General features: G+C 35.2%; 1 protein-coding gene across 1 annotated transcript; it reads right to left on the bottom strand.

The window, feature by feature from the left end:
- Positions 1-8,105: 8,105 nt before the first annotated feature.
- On the bottom strand, positions 8,106-23,512 carry LOC129270018 (AP-4 complex accessory subunit tepsin-like). Its single transcript, XM_054907448.2, has 10 exons — positions 23,425-23,512; positions 22,075-22,147; positions 19,381-19,472; positions 18,557-18,650; positions 17,265-17,332; positions 16,196-16,358; positions 14,888-15,067; positions 12,349-12,549; positions 11,043-11,151; positions 8,106-10,446 (listed from the first exon to the last, which is right to left on the bottom strand). The coding sequence occupies exons 1-10, from the start codon at positions 23,485-23,487 to the stop codon at positions 10,281-10,283; spliced, it is 1,209 nt and encodes a 402-aa protein (XP_054763423.2). The 5' UTR covers positions 23,488-23,512; the 3' UTR covers positions 8,106-10,280.
- Positions 23,513-23,551: the final 39 nt, after the last annotated feature.

A 23,551-nucleotide genomic window follows, 5' to 3' on the forward strand; every position in this document is an offset into this window, starting at 1 on the left:
AAGTCGGACTTTGAGTATTTTACTCATGTACTTTTACTGCTAAACCTTGACTGTTGGCTGTGAGGCCCTTTTCAGATTTTCCTGTTTTGGAGCCGGAGATTCCATATTATCATCTTGCAGTCATGGCAACAAGTCTTTTTTTCAGTGTGCTATATCCATCTTCAGCGCATTTATTTTTTTGTAAGGTGAGTTTCACAATCCGTATGCCCATGAACAGACATGTTTTTCACGACTGTTTCAGAAACAGATTTTGAATTCTCTATTTCTTGTCACATCATGGGCACTGATGAAGAGTGTGACTTTACCTTTCATTTTTGGGAGCTACGCCCCTTTTAAAATCTATGATTTTATTTCTACAGTACACAAACATCTAGACTCTGGACAATGTGGTACTGGACTCAAAAGTGGATAAATATACCATCATAATATCAGGTGGGTGTTTCATAAAGCTGTTCCTAAAGTAGAGTGACTTTACGAATGACTGGTGATCCTTTCTTGTGGTACATGATAACACTGATTTCTCTTGATGTTGATTTAGCTCCCAAAAAAGGATCACCAGTCACTCATAACTTACAAACAGCTTTATGAAATACCCACTTTGAGATTTTGTCAGGAAGGCTAAAGATAATACCAACAGAAACATATTTTGGTGGTGTACAGGGACCATCCCATTCACATACAGCCTTGTTTCTAATTGGCAGACAATTCAATTGATGCTTTTATTTATTGTGAAGAATACAAGGTGAAAGATTATTGAACCTCAATAGAGGACATGGAAAGCAAAAACTACCCATTTGGGGATATTGGTACAGTGCCAATATCACTGCGTTGATATTAAATCCAATGGTTCCGCCTACAGGCAAATGAGTCATAATAAATGAATTCGGTATCCATGCATATTCATATCTGCTGGGACGTCATTATGTTATTCCTTGAGATGTAAATAATAACACTGATTTCTCTTGATGTTGATTTAGCTCCCAAGAATGGATCACCAGTCGCTCGTAACTTACAAACAGCTTTATGAAACACCCACTTTGTGATTTTGTCAGGAAGGCTAAAGATAATACCAACAGAAACATATTTTGGTGGTGTACAGGGACCATCCCATTCACCTATGATGTCAGTTGCTTGTCTGCTAATGTAGTTCAGGTGCTCGTTTGAGGGATTTTGCTTTCAATTATTCTTTCTCACTTTCATAAATAACCATAGGAAAACAAATTGATTATTGTTTGTATTTTCGCTGAGTTCTGATGTGTTGTACAACGCAAATAGCGAATATTCTTATTCGTGCAATGGAATGACATTTCGATAAAACAAAGATACACTATATATTTAACCCGGCTACGCCTTATTGAATAGAGCATCTTTCCTTCACCTCATGCAAAATCTCACACCATCACGCTCATGCCTATTCGCTATTTGTACATTCTCGCAACACGTCAGGTGGTGACCACCCACTCTGAAAATTTCATGGGTGAAGCTGACAACCCTGAACTTCCCCGATAACCCAGGCTTACAACAGTAAAATACACCAAATACTGATATAATGATCAAGAGCATTCTGCTTTCAATCAACCTTCGTATACATGCTAGGGTTTAGAACTGTATCATGGAAAACTATTTTGTCCAATATTTGGTCCACGCTTTCTCTTACTCAGCTCAGCTCTTTCTTGCCAATGATCCAGGCAGAGTAAGAGGGATGGACATCGAGTCTCCATCTTCAGCTCTCTCCTAATGCTAGCAGTGCAGCAGTGCAAGGAAGATGTTTTCATCACATTGTGCAAGTTACATCATTAATGTGCACAAAATGAAGGGGAAGGAGAATGTCTGAGTACCGAGGACTTAACATGAATTTCTTCATAATTCAAAATGTTTCAGTTGATATTGTTCCTAATTTTCGTTGAGACTAATGGTGTGTCAACAGTGATAATATACAAAAGTAGGTTGAAATGTAATTTTTTACAAAAACACAGCCTGCATGATTTTTAGATTAATTTCATACAAAAAACACTTGAAGTCTGGCTATTATAGTCACAAAGAAGCTGAAGCAATAACTACCAACTGGGTGACTTGAAAATGCTGAACAAAATTTCTTACAATAATAGACTCTCTAAAATGTGCACACAAAGCAAGTTCAACTACCGCATTGTTCATACTTGTAATGAATATCATCAAGTTGAACATGAAAATTGATTCCTCTCATCATGTCTTTATAAGCTTTCATAAAGTAGACATTCAACACTCATTTATACCCACACAAATAAAACATTCTGATAACATCAATAAGGGAGGGGATGCAGCGGTGGAAGAGCCGCCATGCTGAATTTTATGTGATAACTTTAAAATTTCAATATGGGGTTAAGGATAATCAGGGGTAAAGGAGAATATGGGGTCAAGAAACCCTTGTGAGAAAAGGCCAAGAGAGAGAGTGAGCAAGGGATGGAAGGAAAAAAGGTAAAGGTATATTCTGATAACAATACACCAGACGGTGGACTGTACTGTTTCCAGAAGAAGAAGAAGATAACATCAATAAGGGAGGAGATCCAGGAGTGGAAAAGCCACCATGAGGAGGAATCTTGATCCAGTGCCAATTTTCATTGCGCTGGAAGCAATAACAAGCCAAGCCATTGTCTGATTGTCTGGCAAACACAAGATATCAATTGCGTCTGATCTAATCCCAATCCATCCATGTCAGTGCAGTGGCGTGGGGGGGGGGGGGGCCCACTTCCATTCACGAGTGGATACCATGCGTGACCATGGGGTCTCGAAAAGCACCCTAAACACGTAATTTCCTTATTCGGAAAATGCACCCCTTAACAAGTATTGGCGTGTGAAACCCTACCCTTAACAAGTATTGGAAACAAAACGATACTCTTGGCAAATATTCCCTGAAATGAACCCCTGAGCGTGATCGGTTCATCACGGACGGACATTTGATAGATTTTGACAACTTTGAAGGCTTGTAACAAATTAGGAATAAGATGAACATGGTTCCTTTGTGTTTTATAGTGAAGGGTAGGACAAAGTATGCTGAATGATGAAAAAAGTTTGTTGCCATGGTTACCTACAAACATAGCCTACATAGGTAGCCACTAAATGTGCCATATCACGGACGGACATGATAGAAATGTGGTTTTCAGAATTTTTGAACATTTTTATTGTTTCTATCTAAATAGCTTAACATTGACCAATAATTGTTAATGCAACTTACACTCGGGTATGTTAGCTTCTATGTTCAGCATATTGAATTCTTAACCAATATCAAACTTCTGAGAGAATTGCAAATATTTTCCATCTCGGACGGATATCTCGGACGGACATCACGGACGGACACAAATAAAATACATTGGAAGTACCTTGTAAGAAGTTCTTATTACTTGTTTGGGGGAACAAATGCTAATGTATTGATGATTTGTACATTTTTTTAATATGATTAAACAATATTAGTTGCACAATCAAGTTGCTACAACTTCAATCAAGTTGCTACAACTTGATTTAAGTTGTAGCAACATGATTTCTATGCTAGACACACAAAATAATCTAGCCATATGATTGCTTTTAAAGACAGTTCTTTTCAAAATCAAATATCCTAATGCACATTGTCTTCTTTTCAATTTAGAGAATACTGTAGTTGGTACCAAATCAACATCCAGTGGATCAATGATCATGTTGATTCTTATCATGATGATAAATGTTCATACATTTTTAGGCATTAATTTTCGAAGAGCACATATTTTTTTTTAATGTCCATTAAGTAAATCCAAAAGATTCACAGGTTGCTGATCATTATGCTTGTTTGGTGGATCAAGTATGACCACAACACTTGTCCAGGCTCTCTTCAAATTCATCTTTTGTCCATATTAAAGTGGAGACACACCTTCATATCAACAGCCCTCATGTATTTAGGCACTGACCAAATCCAAAATTGAAATCAGATACCAATTAAACTTATAAACACTGCAGTGCAATTTTTTTATGAATTGTATGCATTTTCAGATTACCAGATCAGCAATTTGCTCAAAATTAGCTCCAAAATGGACTTTAAAAAAAGGAATTATGTACTTTTCACAAGCCTCAAGGACGTGATGTCATGTTCTGTTAGAAGCATTGTGAATCCATAGGTTTGCACATGGAAAAAATGATTTTTTTTTTTCTGCTTATCAGAATACCCCGGTATGCATTCTACTTTCTTCTTTTCCATCACTTTCTGCAAGCTTCAATTTATGAAATATACAGCTTTTGACTTATTCTTGCTCTATTTCATTTCCTGCTTTTTGGCATACATGTAGCTTCCAACTCTATCTGCGTTCCAATTATGTTTTAAAAAAATTTCCTGACAACAATTAAGCCCCAATAACAGCCAAAGAAAGATTACACAAAAAATTGTGAAGAGTTGTAGGTTTCCATCCATTTGAGTTCTGAATAATTCTCAGTACCATTTTTCACTGCAAATTGGAACTAAAATTAAATTCATAATCTGCTCAGTATTTGCTCATTGTCTGTCCGTGATGAAATTAATGTCCGTCTGCGATTATTTTGATTGATTTATGATATGGATAAAATGTATGGATTTTAGCTATATTCAAATGAAATGATGTACAGTGTCTAGTGAGATGCTTCTGCACACTTTTATTTTTGTTCCTATTCTGATAAAGAATAAAAAGCTGAATCCATACATATTATCCATATCATAAACTCAATAAAAATGATCACGGACGGCCATTAATTTCATCACGGATGGAAATTTCAAAATGGAATGTTAACATCTACCAGAAAAATTTACTTCCCATATTTTTTCTACTAATTTATGTTTGATGATAGATTAATGTTTAGAGTACAAGAAAATCCAAACCAAATTGGAGTAGCTTTGAAAACAATAAAACTAGGGTGAATTGAATTTGAGTGAATTTACATTGTCCGTCCGTGATGAAATTAATGTCCGTCCGTGATCATTTTTGATTGAGTTTATGATATGGATAAAATGTATGGATTTCAGCTATGTTCAAATAAAATGATGTACAGTGTTTAGTGAGATACCTCTACACCTTTTTATTTTTTATTTCTATTCTGATAAAAAATAAAAAAACTTTTTATATTTTTTTTCATCACGGACGGAAATTTCAAAATGGAAATGTTCACACCTACCAAAAAAAATTACTTCCCAATATTTTTTTTCCACTAATTTATGTTTGATAATAGATTGATGTTCAGAATGCAAGAACATCCAAACCAAATTAGAATAACTTTAAAAACAATAAAACTAGAGAGAATTTAATTTGAGTAAAAATGTCCGTCCGTGATGAGAGGTAATAGCACCCCTACAAATAAAATGGACTATTCCAGTACTTTCGGATTTATCAATCTTCATGAAACTGAGTTCTTTGAAACCTGAGATATCAAAGATTATCTTAAAAGCAATTTTGATAGAAATATCTATAAAAAAAAAATTCACCTCAATGCTAACCCTTAACCGATCATGCTCCCCTAAACAAGTACAGGAATGTTTTATTGTTACGGGTCCTTCGGTCATCGGCTTTACCTTATTTGGTTTAGTACGACCCCACCTTCTACACCTCGTGCAAATCGGACTCTAAACACGAAGTGTTGGGGCAAAATGGACATCCTTTATAAAACATTTTAATTTTGTTTTATCATTCCCGCAAATTCGACCCTAAACACGTAATTTTCCTAGCGAAATAGACACCCTTTTTTCATTATTTTTGTGTTTTTTACACCCTTATCACGTTACGTACGTAACGTGCCCTATCGTGAAAAGGACATCCTTTTTACATGTTTTTTTGGTCGCGCATGGTATCCCCTTGTCAATGTAAGTGGCCCCCCCGGGAGTGGCGTATCTAGGGGGCAAGGGGGCACATGCCCCTAGAAACACTGAAAGCAGAGGGGTAAAAAAAAGAGAAAGGGTGCAAATAAAGAAATGCAAAACAAATATTTTTAAAAGCCAAAGGAATAAAGGAGCAGAATAGGAATACCACTAAAGGTGATTAATACCCCTGTTCTATGCTATTACCATGGTAATGCAGTTTCCAACACATTTACAAAATGAATCTTGCATGTCTATGGTAGACATTTTTTCTGTTTCCCTTGGGTTGACTTACTAGACAGATTTGTCTGCAGTTTGAATTATCATCACGCACACCTTAACGTCAGGAACAAATCCCTTTTACATCACTGGGAAAAACCCATCATTGTTACTTCATTATTCATGATGTTGATTTTCAGTTGTGCTGTTGGAAACGGAACAAAGAGAATCATGTTTTTAAAAAAATAGCTGGAGGAGGAAATGGACGTAATCATCTTGAAAACATACGGCCTTGTTTGTGATTGGTAGACAACTCTATTGATGCTTTTATTTATTGTGAAAAATACAAGGTGAAAGATTATTGAACCTCATTAGAGGACATGGAAAGCAAAACTACCCCTTTGGAGATCTTGGTACAGTCCAAATATTACTGCGATGATATTACATTCAATGGTTCCCCCTACATGCAATGTGTCATAATTAATGAATGTGGTATCCATGCATATTTTATATCTACTGGGACTTGTATGTTATTCTTAGAGACAGACATTGATATTTGCTACCCACCCTTCACTGTTAAATGGAAACTGGTTTTAAAGTGTGATACATTGGTTGTTGTGAACAACCTATATATGTAGCATAGCATTAGCAGTGCTAAACTTGCTATTAAAATATAACTACTGCATGATTCATGCTTATTTACATCACAGAACAAGCAACTCTTGCACTGGCTCCTCAGCACATTAAAATTGAATTCTGATATCAACAGTCACAAACTAAATCACTGTCAAGTATGAATACTGAAATAATGTATTAATCACTTTCTCCTCCTTGTACTTTAATAGTTAAACTTGGTTTTTAAAATTCAAAGGTCAAGTCCAGCCTAGAAAAAGTTAATTTTAATCATTAGAAAAAGAAAATAAGCATAACACTGAAAAATTAATATGAATCAGATGTAAAATAAGAAATTGATTTCAGTTTCGCTTAATTTCCCCCAAACACTTACATAAAATTCTATGACATGCAAATGACAGAGTTGATGATGTCCCTCACTATCTATAGTATTTTACTGTTTGAATGATATATTTAAATTTTTTACAGATATGACAATAAGGACCAACTTGACTGAACCATAAAATGTTAAAACAATTTCCATGGAGCACTGGCAGATCCAGGGGGGGGGGGGCACATCTGGCTGGTGCCCCCCCCCCTTTGAAAGCCATGATATTTTGAATGGAAATTTGCCATTCATAAGCAAGGACCATTTTTTGGATTTTTCAAATTTTTCCAGGAACAAAATCACCTCCATTTTTTATTGATAAGCGTTTTATTCTTTTTCTTACTTGTCAATTTTTTGGTAGCACATAATGACCTCCATTTTTAGTGAATACCTTTCTGTTTTTTTTGTGCTTGTCAAATCATCCCTGCAACAAAATCCCCCCCCCCCCTTTTCGGAAAATCCTGGATCCGCCCTTGTGCAATGAAGCATGACTTTAAAATATCATACCTTTTTATTTCACATCCGATTTTCATGAAATTTTCAATTTTATACTTGTTGAAATTATCTCTTTCTATTCAAATCAACTCTTTGTTGGGGTGGACATGTCCTGTAAGAAAATCTTCATCATTTTCACTGTAACAAGCAAAGATGATGACAAACTGTTGGTCAGACTTTATGTAATGGATACAATACAAGCTGCATCCCAATTCTTTTTTCAAAACATGGCTGAAAATCAAGTATATAACAGTTGAACTGACTGACATCACTTTTCCAAAAATAGAAATATACATGGAAAGAATGATATGTTTGGTGGAAGTCAGGAAGATGTAACAGAGATAGCAATAAATCCTGTCACTGATGTGGAAACTTGTGAAGCAAGATGCCTAACAATTTATGATAGTTCATAGCCTAATTTTCATGTTATAATAATTCAAATTGTTAAATTTTTTCACTTATTGCTTCATTTAGATATGTTTGATGGAAGTCGGACTTTGTGTATTTTACTCAGGTACTTTTACTGCTAAACCTTGACTGTTGCCTGTGAGGCCCTTTTCATATTTTCCTGTTTTGGAGCCGGAGATTCCCCATTACCATCTTGCAGTCATGGCAACGCGTCTTAAATGCGTCTTTTTTCAGTGTGCTATCTCCATCTTCAGTGCATTGATTTTTTTGTAAGGTGAGTTTCACAATCCGTATGCCCATGAACAGACATGTTTTTCACGGCTGTTTCAGAAACAGATTTTGAATTCTCTATTTCCTGTCACATCATGGGCACTGACGAAGAGTGTGACTTTACCTTTCATTTTTGGGAGCTACGCTCCTTTTAAAATCTATGATTTTATTTCTACTTTACACAAACATCTAGACTCTGGACAATGTGGTACTGGACTCGAAAGTGGATAAATATATCATCATAATATCAGGTGGATGTTTCACAAAGCTGTTCATAAGGTAGAGTGACAATGACTGGTGATCCTTTCTTGTGGTAAATGATAACACCGATTTCTCTTGATGTTGATTTAGCTCCCAAGAAAGGATCACCAATTGCTCGGAACTTACAAAGAGCTTTATGAAACACCCACCTTGTGATTTTGTCAGGAAGGCTAAAGATAATTTCAAACAGAAAATATTTTGGTGGTGTACAGGGACCATCCCATTCACCTATGATGTCAGTTGCTTGTCTGCTAATGTAGTTCAGGTGCTCGTTTGAGGAATTTTGCTTTCAATTATTCTTTCTCACTTTCATAAATAACCATAGGAAAACAAATTGATTACTGTTTGTATTTTCGCTAAGTTCTGATGTGTTGTACAACGCAAATAGCAAATATTCTTATTTGTGCAATGGAATGACATTTCGATAAAACAAAGATACACTATATATTTAACCCGGCTACGCCTTATTGAATAGAGCATCTTTCCTTCACCTCATGCAAAATCTCACACCATCACACTCATGCCTATTCGCTATTTGTATATTCTCACAACACGTCAGGTGGTGACCGCCCACTCTGAAAATTTCGTTGGTGAAGCTGACAACCCTGAACTTCCCCGATAACCCAGGCTTACAACAGTAAAATACACCAAATATTGATAAAATGATCAAGAACGTTCTGCTTTTAATCCACCTTCGTATACATGCTAGGGTTAAGAACTGTATTATGGAAATTATTTCATCCAATATTTGGTCCATGCTTTCTCTTACTCAGCTCAGCTCTTTCTTGCCAATGATCCAGGCAGAGTAAGAGGGATGGACATCGAGTCTCCATCTTCAGCTCTCTGTATATGCTAGCAGTGCAGCAGTGCAAAGAAGATGTTTACCTCATATTGCGCATTGTTCAAGTTACATCATTAATGTGCACAAAATGATGGGTAAGGAGAATGTCTGATAGTGAGTACTGAGTACTTAAAAAGAATTTCTTTAAAATTCCACATGTTTCAGTTGATATTGTTCCTAATTTTTGTCAAGACTATTAGTGTGTCAAAATAATAAACAAAATTAGACTGACATGTAATTTCTTATAAAAAAAAACGCAGCCTGCATGATTTTTTTATTAATTTGATAAAAAAAAAGCTACTGCAGTCACAGAGAAGCTAAAAGTATATCAACTCATAAACACACGTAGACTTGAAAATGATAAACAAAATTTATTTCAATATATTACTTTCTAAAATTTGCATACAAAGCAAGTTCAACAGCTTTATTACTTGCACATGAAATATCATAAAGCTGTACATAAGAACTGATTCCTCTTTACAATGTATATTTTCCTTTTTATAAAATGTTGATATTATGAATTTGTGGGCCTAACTACTGTGAGTGGAAGATATTTATGACTGAATTGTTTCTGTGCAATCTTTTCTGCACATGATATGCATAGAATGAGTTACTAGGCAGATTTTAAATAAAATTTAAAAATTTCAGAGTCTTTATCTTTCCATCTATGAATCAAATGTAAGTAAGTAAATACGTTTTTTTTCTTTGTCCTTATTTAAAGGCATGACGTCATACTTTTCTGCCTTGCAATCCCTGCAACGGCTGTGTAGCCAAGGAAGCATTGCACAGACATTCCTGTGCGGGTGAAATTAGCTACAATCTAAGTTCTTCAGCTTTGTTATTTTCGATAGCTATCTCACACAACCCACCTCCCCCTGCACATGCTTTGCATGCGCCAACAACCCTGAAAGTGAACTGGGCAAAAATGTTGGACACACACACAGCCAACAAGAATGACATCATCACCAAACATATAAGTAGAGAGAATATGAAATATTCACATACCTCTTGACAAACTTCTGAAGTTGTTCTTTGGTTGGTGTTGGTCTGGCTTCCTGATGGCATGAAATGAATGATTCTACAGTGGACACTTCTTCTGACCAATCCGCTACACTCACTGATGCAAGTCTGAAGGACAGGACAAACAAGACAAGAGGATAATCAGATATAGGGGAAGCGCTGGGCATTTTATTAAAGGGGCATAACGTCCCACAGCTAAATATAGGTGATTCTGATTTATTTCTTTCAGTAGAAAAATTGATTTCATCTGGTCAAACAGCTAGCTAAATCATATTTTCCCCATACTTTTTCTTTGTTTCTTTTCTTTTCTTCCTTTCCATCCTTTTATTTTTTGGCTGTTTAAAAAAAATACATTTTACTTGTTTTCAAAGTCTGCAATATTTAAATGCAAGCAAGACTGCCAGAGGTATTCCACTTTTAGGGAGATTTGTTTGGCCCTGTAAACATATATAAATACTTCCAATCGATTGTAACTCTCTGTTCACGTTTTGCCAAAGAATAAGAGCTCTACTAAGTTGATTTAAGATTGTTACAAGGCCCTTTTATATCATCATCAATGCTTTTCTGAATAGTGGATTGAAAAGGAAAAAGGTAAAAACAAACAAGAGGACGATGAAAGCCAAAGAGAAGTATAAAAGAGCAAAAGTCCTACTCCCATGCCCTCCCCATATCTATAAAGTTTGTTCATAGATCATTTTTGATACCTTTCTGATAGGTCTGATCCTGTACCACTCAGCTGATCACTGCTCTTTGATCCATTGCTTTCCCTCCCTCTGGAGACTGATGATGTATCAATAAGATTGGTGTCTTCCTCTTCAAATGAAACAACATTATGAAGAAATTCGTGATAGCTTTAATGTGATCGTATGTAGCTGAAGGTAATTGCCATCATACACATAAAAATATGCTACTTTGGGAAGTCATCTGTAGTTATTAAAGGACAAGTCCACCCCAACAAAAACTTGATTTGAATAAAAAGAGAAAAATTCAACAAGCATAACACTGAAAATTTAATCAAAATCGGATGTAAAATAAGAAAGTTATGGCATTTTAAAGTTTCGCTTCATTTCACAAAACAGGTATATGCACATCTCGGTCGGTATGCAAATGAGGAACTGATGACATCACTCACTCACTATTTCTTTTGTATTTTATTATATGAAATATTTTTATTTTCTCGTCATTGTCGTGTGAAATGAAGTTTCATTCCTCCCTGAACACGTGGAATTCCAACATTTTGTGCTTCAGGCAAGGAGGTCCTAATCGTCAAATTCGTAAAAATTGAAATATTGTATAATTCAAACAATAAAAAAAACAAAAGAAATAGTGAGTGAGTGACATCATCGACTCTCTCACTAGTTCGTTCATATAACTATTTTGTTAAAAATAAGCGAAACTTTGAAATGTCATAATTTTCTTATTTTACATCCGATTTTGATGAAATTTTCAGCATTGTGCTTGTCTGATTTTTCTCTATTGATTCAAATCAACATTTTTCTGAGGTGGACTTGACCTTTAAAAAACTTTGCCACTTCATAGTAAGCCATTTTGAAATCATCTGAGCCTAAATCTTGCATGATAGTAAATACTAAAGACATTCAATTATGCAATCATTACCCATCCATTCCATGAATTTAGAAAACCTACAGATAATTGTCCTATTGTACCTGGAAATTACTAGTAATCCGTTTATTAATATGAATTATTGATATCCTTAAAGGCCCTGTCACATCGTTCTGTGAAAGCCTTGCGGCTGAGTTGCGAGCAATCACCCGCAAATCACTGGTGAAATGTTTTGAGCATGTTAAAAAATGTTTTATGTACAATTCAAACTTGTGTGCGTACCTGCCGGCTTTATTACATGGAATACCAGAAATATCCCTCTCATTAGGGCTAATATTCCTAATAATATATTTGCCCAAACTCTTTGAATATTTCTGGTGTTCTATTCTAAGTCATCCAATACAATAAATATACTTACATAGAACTCAATACACACTATTTCCATACCTTTTGATATCGAAGACATAGATAATCTTTCAGCATCTATTCTCTGATGTCGCAACCGTCTTGGTGATGATGAGGATGTCTTTGAATTCCTGGAGATTGCTTCTCTAGTCTCATCTTCTGCTTCATACATTGTGACTGGAGAGTAGTCAGTTGTTACAGAACGATGAGGGGACCACTCAGCAGACCGGCTGCTCACCAAGCCTAGAAGATGGACAGAAAAGATGGAAGATTTTTATTCATTTTCTAAACATCGGCTGGATAGCCCTTGGAAGAACAACGAAGTTGGCTTTCATCCCATGCTACTGGAAGCAGTCAGTTGGTGCATAATGCTGAGAAAACCATTCCCAGCAACTCATCAAGCATGTAGGGGGCAAGAATTTGACATGTTGATTCCTTGCTAAAATCATGACCTTTCCTGAAATACATGTATCCATTTTCTCCAGGTTTTTGGATAAAACCTGCTCCAGCCGGAGTTCTTGTATGGAGGGCTGATCAGCATTTCAGAGACATCCCCAAACCCCTTGGAGATTGCATAAATTATCGCTCCAACATAAATTTTCCTCATGAAAAATCTGCATGTTATGCCTATCATAAATAAAACCCAAATTTTATCAATGGAGGCAATCAATATCAATTTGTTTTGGAACTCAAACCCCTACCATAAGCCAAAATTGAAATTATGGTGGGGGTAATAAGAACCAGAGAAATTATTGCCAAAATTATTATTAACAATCTAAATGCAACAAGTGGAATGCCTCTGGCCGTCTCACCTGCATCACGCGATTCAATATAGCAGCAGTGCTGATTTTGAAAACTACTATAACTCGCACAAGATGTTCAGTGATACTTGGTTACTCTTATTTCCACGTTTTATGAACTAGACCCATACACTTATAGAGATATGATGGTAATTCAACAAATACCCCCAACGTGGCCAAAGTTCATTGACCTTACATGACCTTTGACCTTGATCATGTGACCTGAAACTCGCACAGGATGTTCAGTGATACTTGATTACTCTTATGTCCAAGTTTCAAGAGAAAGATCCATCAACTTTCTAAGTTATGATGGTAATTCAACAGATACCCCCATTATGGCCAAAGTTCATTGACCTTTGACCTTGGTCATGTGACCTAAAATGCGCAAAGGATGTTCAGTGATACTTCATTACTCTTATGTCCAAGTTTTATGAACTAGACCAACACACTTTCAAAGTTATGGCGGTAATTCAACAAATACCCCAATTTGACCAAAGTTCATTGACCCTAAATGACCTTTGACCTTGATCATGTGACCTGAAACTTGCACAGGATGTTCAGTAATACTTGATTACTATTATGTCCGAGTTTCATGAATCAGATCCATAAACTTTTAAAGTTATGATGGTAAATCTACAGATACCCCCAATTCGGCCAAAGTTCATTGACCCTAAATGACCATTGACCTTGGTCATGTGACGTGAAACTCATGCAGGATGTTCAGTGATACTTGATTAACCTTATGTATAAGTTTCATGAACTAGGTCCATATATTTTCTAAGTTATGATGACATTTCAAAAACTTAACCTTAGGTTAAGATTTTGATGTTGATTCCCCCAACATGGTCTAAGTTCATTGACCCTAAATGACCATTGACCATGGTCATGTGACATGAAACTCAGGCAGGATGTTCAGTAATACTTGATTAACCTTATGGCCAAGTTTCATGAACTAGGTCCATATACTTTCTAAGTTATGCTGTCATTTCAAAAACTTAACCTCAGGTTAAGATTTGGTGTTGACGCCGCCGCCGCCGCCGCCGTCGCCGTCGCCGTCGGAAAAGCGGCGCCTATAGTCTCACTCTGCTATGCAGGTGAGACAAAAATGTGCAACTATTAATAATAAATTTAGAAATTTGAAGGTCAATTCATAATTTTTAAAGATACTGCATTGCACTACTAGAGGAGAGGAAAGAACACATAACATGGCGAAATAGTGACAGGGGCCATTATAACTCTCCAAAATCAGAACTCAACAGCGTAATCTAAACAAATTGCTGATTTTCTCTGCTAAAACTTAAGCATAAATTCAGACAGGAAATTCTCCAATTATGTGTTTCTTTGATCAGTTAATAGAAGAAATTAGTGCTGACTGAAAATAATTTTAGTATACTTAAGGAGGTTCCAATCTTACCCATCATTAAAAAAAATCCATATTTTATTATTCCAGATAGAAATCATAAAAAAATTCATTTTGCAAAATTGATCGTGGGCGCTGAAGCAACTGAGCAGCACCAGATCGACATAGCTCTATCCCTAAAATCAATGAACGCCAAACAGGGTATAGCAGCAACTCCCATATTAACTTTTTGGGTCTGACGCGGCCGGGGCTTGAGCTCCCAACCTCCCAGTTGTCAGACGGACGCTCTACCATCTGAGCCAACACACCGGTTAAAGTGGTTAAAACATTCTTTGTGGCTTGGGGAAGGGAGTATATCTCTTCAAACATTGAATCACTTTGAGTAATATAACATACAACATAAAGAAAAAAATATACTCACCATGCCTGACTGGGCTTTGAGGATTGTTGATGGAGGTCGGGTCGTAACCATGGAGAGGCTTGTAACCTGTATCAGCCTGGTTAAAGGTCATTACACTTTTGTTCTCACCACTCAGCTTACTGGCTATCTGTTGAAAGCCACCCTTCACTGTCTCTCCAAGGGATTCTATTGTAACTGGTTCTGTACAGGATCAAGCAGAAATTCTCTTATTTTTTCCAAACAATATGAATAAAGGCACAAATATATAATTCGTCACAATGACTGGGAAGTCTCAAAGCAAAAATATACTACCTTTAAAGGAATCCATATTTGCATAAAAGAAATTCTTCTTTTCCCCCTCTTAATAAACATATTCTTACTAAACCTAATGAAAAACTAGCTGATTTTCATGCATAAATCTAGAAAATTTAACTCATTGATTACAATATCATGCACATGTGCACAATAAGAGAATCACAAATTGATATGGAAAACAGTGTAAAAGTATATAGTTGATTTGAACATCCATGAGCTCACAGTTTTATCAAGTCCACTGTTCACATGTGATTTCGTCACAATGATTGAGAAAAGTCTCAAAGCAAAAATATACTACCTATAAAGGAATCCATATTTGCATAAAAGAAATTCTTTTTTTCCCCTCTTAATGAACATATTCTTACTAAACCTAATGAAAAACTAGCTGATTGTCATGCATATATCTAGAAAAGTTAACTCATTGATTACAATATCATGCAGATCTGCACACTAAGAGAATCACAATTTAATATGGAAAACAGTGTAAAAGTATATAGTTGATTTGAACACCAATGAGCTCAGTTTCATCAAGTCCACTGTTCACATAATGAAATTCATATTAGACTCCCACCGTAGCAACAAGCCTCAATAATATTAATAATAATAATTTTATATACTGCAAATAGCAAATTGCCTTCTGATCAATCAAATATCAATATTGTGATCTCTGCTAAATCCATTCATTCACTATTATACCCATTTTCAATATATATATGGGGAATTAAGAACCAATCAATGCATGAACCACAGTTCACACCAGATTCTATACCACCTTTTCAGTGGAGGTACCGTGACCGAGTGGTCTACGGCGCCTGATTATACATGGAAAATCCGGGGTTCCAACCCTGGCCGCGGCACCTATGCCCCTGAGTAAGGCATTTAATTGACAATGCTCTTTTATCCTGCATTCAAATAAATGAAAATCCTATTCTAATCCAGGCGGATGTTGCTAAGCTTCATCACATGATTTCTTATTAAATTTTTATTATCAAATGGTACTACAAAGCCTCTTACTCTGTGACACAGCTGAAGTGTTTCCAAATCCTTCCATCTTCTTGGTGTTGCCGCCCTCTCTTGACTGCTTAATGTCGTGTGTCATGTGACCTTGTTTCCAAGACTGATTGGTCGATGGTCTGGTGTGTGTGACCTCTGTGTCAAATAACTTCTCGCTCAAAGCCTGTATCCGAGAATATTTTAAAAGTATTAGTATGATTCCAACCACTAAATGTTATGTATACTACTAGTGCATTAAAACTCTCACAACTGAATATTAAGATATATCCTGTTCCTCAGATATTTAATGAAAAAGTTGTAACACAATAACAACGTTTTGGATTATCTGGTTAAAGTTTCTGACCTTATGATTCAAAGATCTATTTAATTTTAATAAACATTAATATGAAATTTGCATAACCTATGATGAGTACTATGAAGTAGTTGACAGGCCCTCATAACATCAAGGTTTGTGACTAATGCGAATGTGAAACAGCAATAATGGATCCTCATTAGTCTTTCTTAATGAATAAGGGGGCAGCTATGGGGTTGATAAGCTATATCCTACTGGTAATTGTTTTTTAAATGTGTTCTGGGTCTCGGTCTCATACATATACTTAGAAATGAAATTAATGCATTTCAGCAAATAATTCTTTATTGTCCTATAAAATTTGAATAAGATCCTTTATGCAAAATTATGTTGATAAGGTTACCCAGTTAAACACATTGCAGTTGTTGTGACCTTGTCTATACAAAAATTATATCTAGCACGCAATTTGCTTAAAGTCAGCGACAATGAGACCATAATATAGTCAACTGCTGTTTACAGTAAAACACCACAGAGGTGCCAAATAAGACTGAAATTGTATCATTTTTTGGTCATAGCTTGCATGGCAACACAAACAAAATTAAGGTTAATAAAATAAATATCATAATAATAATAGCAATAATGCACAGTTTCTATAGCACATACAAATGTTTCAAAGCCCTGCATACTACTACCCAACACTTGTTCAAGTGAAGGGAAATTGTTCTTTACTATTGTAGCCCATTGAAATGGATCATTGCTCTTTCACCAATACATACTGACCTTAGCTGCTTTTCTCACAGCAACATATGGAGCCATTCCATGGAGGGGATCGGGAGGGCCACTACACTCTGATAAAGAGAGAAAGGAAGGCAGGTTGGGAACAGAAATTGGAAATTAGATTGATGCTTTTTTAACTGTGGAAAGGTATTAAAGCAGAGATCCTCCTTTTCCTTCTTCTTTTTCCTCTTCTAATCCTTCTTCTTCTTCTTCTTCATGTTCTTTGCTTTCTCATCCTTCATTCTTTCTCATTTTCCTTCGTCTTCTTTGTCTTTTTTTCTCTTTTGTTCCTGATTGAAGATTTCTGTTTAGGTGCAATTTGTTTTTTTTTAACAGAGAAAGATAACAAAATCTTCTGAAATGAAAGAGTTTAATCAAGTTTGCTGATTTCAAGAGACCAAAGTGCAAACTATTCAACTAGCATTTTGAATATTCTTGGGCCAACAAAACCTCCATCTCAAAAAAGTTAAATGTTCAGGAGAACAAAGAAAACTGTACTGCCATAACATATATCCAATGGGATAGTCTTCTCTATGATGGCATGGCTAACTAGCTTCCGGGGCTTACATGAATCCGAGGCCATTCAAAGACCAAAGCCATGGATGGCCCATTGACCGGCATTGATGACCACCTCATTGGCCTTTGAGATTTGTTATGCACTTTTTTTATTTATCTAACTTTTTGTCATTTGTGCCAGAAAATAAGCAAGTGCTAGAATTATTGAATCTAAGTGTAAGACTTGAAATTTAAGGCCTGGGCTTTATATCTTTCAGTCAGAATAATGGGATTCTCCTGATATACTATCTAGTCATTGAAATAATTAAATTATATGAAATAAATGAAGCAATATTTTCACAAATATTTGAGATACATGGTCTTATCACCCCATTAATATTATCTTGAAATCTAAAGAGATTTTATTCACCATGAGAGTAAAAGCCAAAATATCTATTCAATACATATACTTAAGTTATTTTTTAATCAATGAAATATATAGCTCAATTCCTCATAAAATAATGAAGCATTTTTATGTTTACAAGCAAACTATCCCATCTTATCACCCTTCTCATACACACTTGCCTTTTATGTAGAGGAGTAAAAAAGACTACCTTGACTGCTTGTTTATTATTTGTCAATATGCTGTATTTTTTACAATGTACTAGTAATGTGTAATACAGGTTTATCTTATTTTCAATTTTTTTTCTCTCAATTATTATTTGTGATTTTTTAATCAGAAAATCATGAAAATCCATTTTTTTTTTAATTGATGTAAGCAGCTTGAACCTCATACTTACTTGCAGATGATTGAATTCCTTGAGCCTTACGTCTCAGACCTTCACAGAAAGATGGATGGCCTTTCTCAACCAAATGAAGCAATAACTTCAGAACCTAACAAATATAATAAAATAAAGTACTTGTTTTAGCTACTTGATGTAGTAATCCCTTTGGCAGTACTTACAGAAAGCTATACTAGGATGAAGTGATCCACTGGAAGAAGTGTCATGCAGTGTAGAAACGGTGATGGGTAAACATAGCAATTTGTATACACAGTAACATTCTATGCTCGACGCGAGTAAAAAAAATTATCTATTGAATTTGAGAACAATAACACGATCACCCTTTCCAGTGCTGATTCTAATATTTCAAATTAAATTCTGAATACAATCTACAGAATTTAACAACTATTTAAATTACATTTTGAATAACCTATGTATCCGCAAACAAGAATAAACATTAAGCTGGCTCAATAATGCAATAAACTTTCGATCTCCTCCAAATTGTTTTCTACATACATGTATACGTTATGAAATATTTATTGTAAACAAACTTGATATACAAATCAATAAACATGTTATCATGATTCATAGTTGGAGTAAAGGATAAAGGGTGCAGTTGCCCCCTCTCCCCAACCCAAAGAACAAAAGGATATTACTTCTTTCTCTGTTGTGCTCTCTCATATCCTCCTCCTCTGTCACTCTCCTACCATCCCTCTCACTTTCTATTTGAAATCTATCATTCTCTGCCTCCTTCTCCCTCTTCCTCCCCCCCCTCCTCTCCCCCTCTCCCCAACTCTCTCTTTCTCCCTCTCTGAACTGCAACAGTTTCGACATCTCCATACCTTGTATTTGATATGACATGATTTCTTCTCCAGTCTTTCCACCATGAAGTCAACCAAACATTGACAACTGCTTCCAGATTCATATGTTATATCTACAAAAAAACAATAAGAATAAACAATTCATTAAGAATAACATCAATTTACTCTTTTTATGGGTATAATTTTCATGTCTGGTGATCAGTCATAGCAGCTTCTCTTGCTCTAGAGTATTAAATATACATGTTACATAATGTAAGTATCTACATAGCTTAGAATATGTTGGGTAGGTAGGCTAGTGGTTAGAGCATTGGAATCATAATCGGAAGGTTGTGTGTTCGAATCCTCACTCTACCATTGTCTATACTTTGATAAAAAGACATGAGAGTAAATCATGCCATCTATAAGGTCAGCCACTATGCCTAATTATCTTAGACTTAGAAGCAGAAGACAAACATATATATAATACACAAGCATTTTCTTGTTTTTCTATGTATGAATAAACATTTCTATGGTTATTTATGTGTTTTTATGGTTAAACACTCCTGCAAGCCCTGCAAATCTTTTTAACTTAGTTTAGAACAATATATTGCTATAATTACGTCTTTATCAGACATATTCAAAGAAGAATAGCATGAAATTGTTAACATCATTATTTGTTTACTTGACCAAAAATACAAACCCTTATTACCAACAGATAATCATATTAAATGTGGGGAGAGAATAATGGTTTTATCATCCATCCTTGCATCTACCCCTACACCTCAAAAAAATAACAAATAAATAAATGAATGAACGAATGAATAAATGAATGAATGAATAAATAAATAAATAAATAAATAAATAAATAAATAAATAAATAAATAAAATAATGAGGCAGATGGGAAAACATATGCTAACTTTAAAATCCTGTCCAGATTCAAATATTATTTAATATGGGTTAACTAGCTACCTGTTGGAACCGAGTGATGCATGCAATAAATAAAAAGCAAGATGAAGTCCTTATTTAAGAGGTTCATACATGGACCCTGGGATCAACCGCATAGCCAGGATTTAATTTTGGAGGGGCAGTAAGTGCACGCAAAGCGTGCCAACACTTACAGAGCGCGCAAAGCGCGCTCCCTAGGGAGGAAGATGCATGGAGGGCGCGAAGTTTTTGATATCTCATCAAATTCAAATCAAAAGAAGGCGTCTCTTGCGTCTTTAGTACCCTTATCAACTCAAAAATTGACTTGCTGTGATTAAAAAGAAATTATGAGCTACCCCAAAAATGGGAAAAGATTATAGAATTTGAAACAATTCCTCTTTCCGCGCAAAGCGCGGAAGCTTAAAATGTTTTATAAAAATAGAGAACAGAAATTATACAATTATGCCTATCTTAGTCACATTAGATTTGAGTGTAAAAAGTTTATCTACATTAAATTTCGTTAACTCAAGTCGCAAAACAGAATAGAAATGGGTATATACAGAAGATAATAGGTCCTATTCCTTCCCGCGAATCGCGTTGAAGCTTTGATTTTTAGAAATTTATCTGAAACTTTAACCTGTTCTAATTTTGATATTTCTTAGATTATATATAGCTCAATTAAGAAGAAAAACAAGCCCAAAATAAGAAAGGGATGATGCAAGCTAGAAGAGGGACTTTTCCTTTCCCATGCTCGAACACAAGAGCCAAAATTTTGTATCAATGCAATATAAAAAAAATACTTCTCATACTTTTTACACCCATGTATACTTTATAATTTCTGGCGAGAATATACGATTCCCACGGCCGGGAAGGGGAAAAACGGAGTAGAAAAAAGGTGTGAGGGAAACAAAAGGGAATGGCAATTTTGATATTTTTCCCGCGCAAAGCACGGAAGAAAATTTATAGCATGAAGAAAGAAGAACGTCTCGTTTAGGTTGTTTTTCTTTTGACCAAAAAAAGAAGGAAAAAACAACAAAAGCTATACCTTTCTTCCCTCTTCTCCTTTTGCTTTTTCTTTTTCTCCTTTTCCTCTTCTTTTTTTTTCTTTTTGGGAGCGTTGGGGGGGGGGGCGACCGCCCCCTTGGCTAAGCACCTGCCTGGGATTACACAACTAATGGATTACTTAAAGGACAAGTCCACCCCAACAAAAACTTGATTTGAATAAAAAGAGAAAAATTCAACAAGCATAACACTGAAAATTTCATCAAAATTGGATGTAAAATAAGAAAGTTATGGCATTTTAAAGTTTCGCTTCATTTCACAAAACAGTTATATGCACATCTCGGTCGGTATGCAAATGAGGAACTGATGACATCACTCACTCACTATTTCTTTTGTAATTTATTATATGAAGTATGAAATATTTTTATTTTCTCGTCATTGTCATGTGAAATGAAGTTTCATTCCTCCCTGAACACGTGGAATTCCATTATTTTATCATTCTGTGCTTCAGGCAAGGAGGTCCTAATCATCAAATTCCTAAAAATTGAAATATTGTATAATTCAAACAATAAAAAAACAAAAGAAATAGTGAGTGAGTGACATCATCGAATCTCTCATTTGGATGTAACTGGCTCGTTCATATAACTATTTTGTGAAAAATAAGCGAAACTTTGAAAAATCATAACTTTCTTATTTTACATCCGATTTTGAAGAAATTTTCAGCATTGTGCTTGTCTGATTTTTCTCTATTGATTCAAATCGACATTTTTCTGAGGTGGACTTGACCTTTAAGAATTTATCAAACTTACCAGCTATTTCTTTAAAGAGATAGCCAGGGGTTGGAACATCATCATCCTGAGTTGCCTTCAAAAGCAATGGCCACTGTTAAACAAGAAGAAAGATTCCTAGTGATGAATTTGCAGGCATTCACATTGCTGCATTCTTACATTTTCAGGGCAGTAGAAAATATTATAAGTGCCTGATCTTTAAATTTATAATCTGTGAACATTCAACTAAAATTACACCTACAAGTGCTGACCTGTTATGAAAGTTACTGAACTTTCCTTTCACTAAACCAAAAGAATAGAGGAAAGAGGGTTGATAATATGGAAAGGGGAGATTAATGTGATCATGTGAATACATTATAGAATAAGTCATAATAAGGTTGAAAATGAAGAATTGAAAATACAATAATATTGCATATTCCTGCTCTAGCTTCTTTTTTCTGCTCCCCGTTCTTCTTTTAAAGGGAAAGTTAACCCTGAATAAAAGTTTGTTGTAAAAAATAGCAGTAAATATCATGAAAAAATAAAAAATTTGATTTCAAGCTGCCCAAATATTATGTAAGATATAAAATGCACAAATTTCAATTTTTATTGGTTTATGATGACTTGTTTTTGTTTTCTAGTTTTACTTTAGGAACCAGTAGGAAATGACTCGTCTATTGATATACTGAAGAAAAGTAGAAACCATTTTCAATTTTCTGAGAAAATGACATTTTATTGATTTTTTACCATACCATATGTAGGAAAGCTGCTTGTATATTATAACCTCGTTCGTAGGATGAGTGCTTGTATAGACATCCAGTCTAGTAAAAATAACTTTATTCTCGATTTTTTTTTTCAAATCTTAGGAAATATTTTCTTTTAATTTTTCTTCTATTTTTACAATAAACTTTTCATCAGGGTGAACTTCCCCTTTGATCCTCCATCCATCTTCCTTTCCTTCTTTCTCTTAATTCCTCGATTTTCTTTTTCTTTCCTTGCTTCCTTCCTTTCCAACTCCAAGTTTCTTTCTTTCTGTCTTCATCTTAGCTTACCTTCCTTCCTTTCTCTCTTTTTTCTTAACCTCCTTCATCATCTTTTCATTGTTATTATTACTATTGATAATTACATTTCTTCTTATTTTTTTTTCTTGGTTTAACAGGTATCTAATTAAGTCTAAAGCGCCGAGCGCATTGTCAGTGTCTATGTCTAGATCTTCAGCGAGGCTACACAATAAGTTAAGCATGGGACTAAGTCACTGCCACTGACAATGACTGGTGCGGTAGTCAGTCAGCTCTGAAGACCAAAATACATGAGTTCGTATCATTGCATTTATGATTTCACGTCAGCCATGGTACAAAATAAGGCGTCAAATAATACATATAGGAATCTTACCTTGTTGACGAAAGTTACCTTCCCAATAACGCCAGAGAAAAACTCGTTTGGCCCTGCCATCATTACCAAATTACAATAACCATCAACTTTCGGCGATCCATAAGTCAACTAAAAAAAGTGAGAAAAA

This window comes from Lytechinus pictus, chromosome 10, assembly GCF_037042905.1.
Source record: "Lytechinus pictus isolate F3 Inbred chromosome 10, Lp3.0, whole genome shotgun sequence".
In the NCBI taxonomy this organism is placed as follows: Eukaryota; Metazoa; Echinodermata; class Echinoidea; order Temnopleuroida; family Toxopneustidae; genus Lytechinus; species Lytechinus pictus.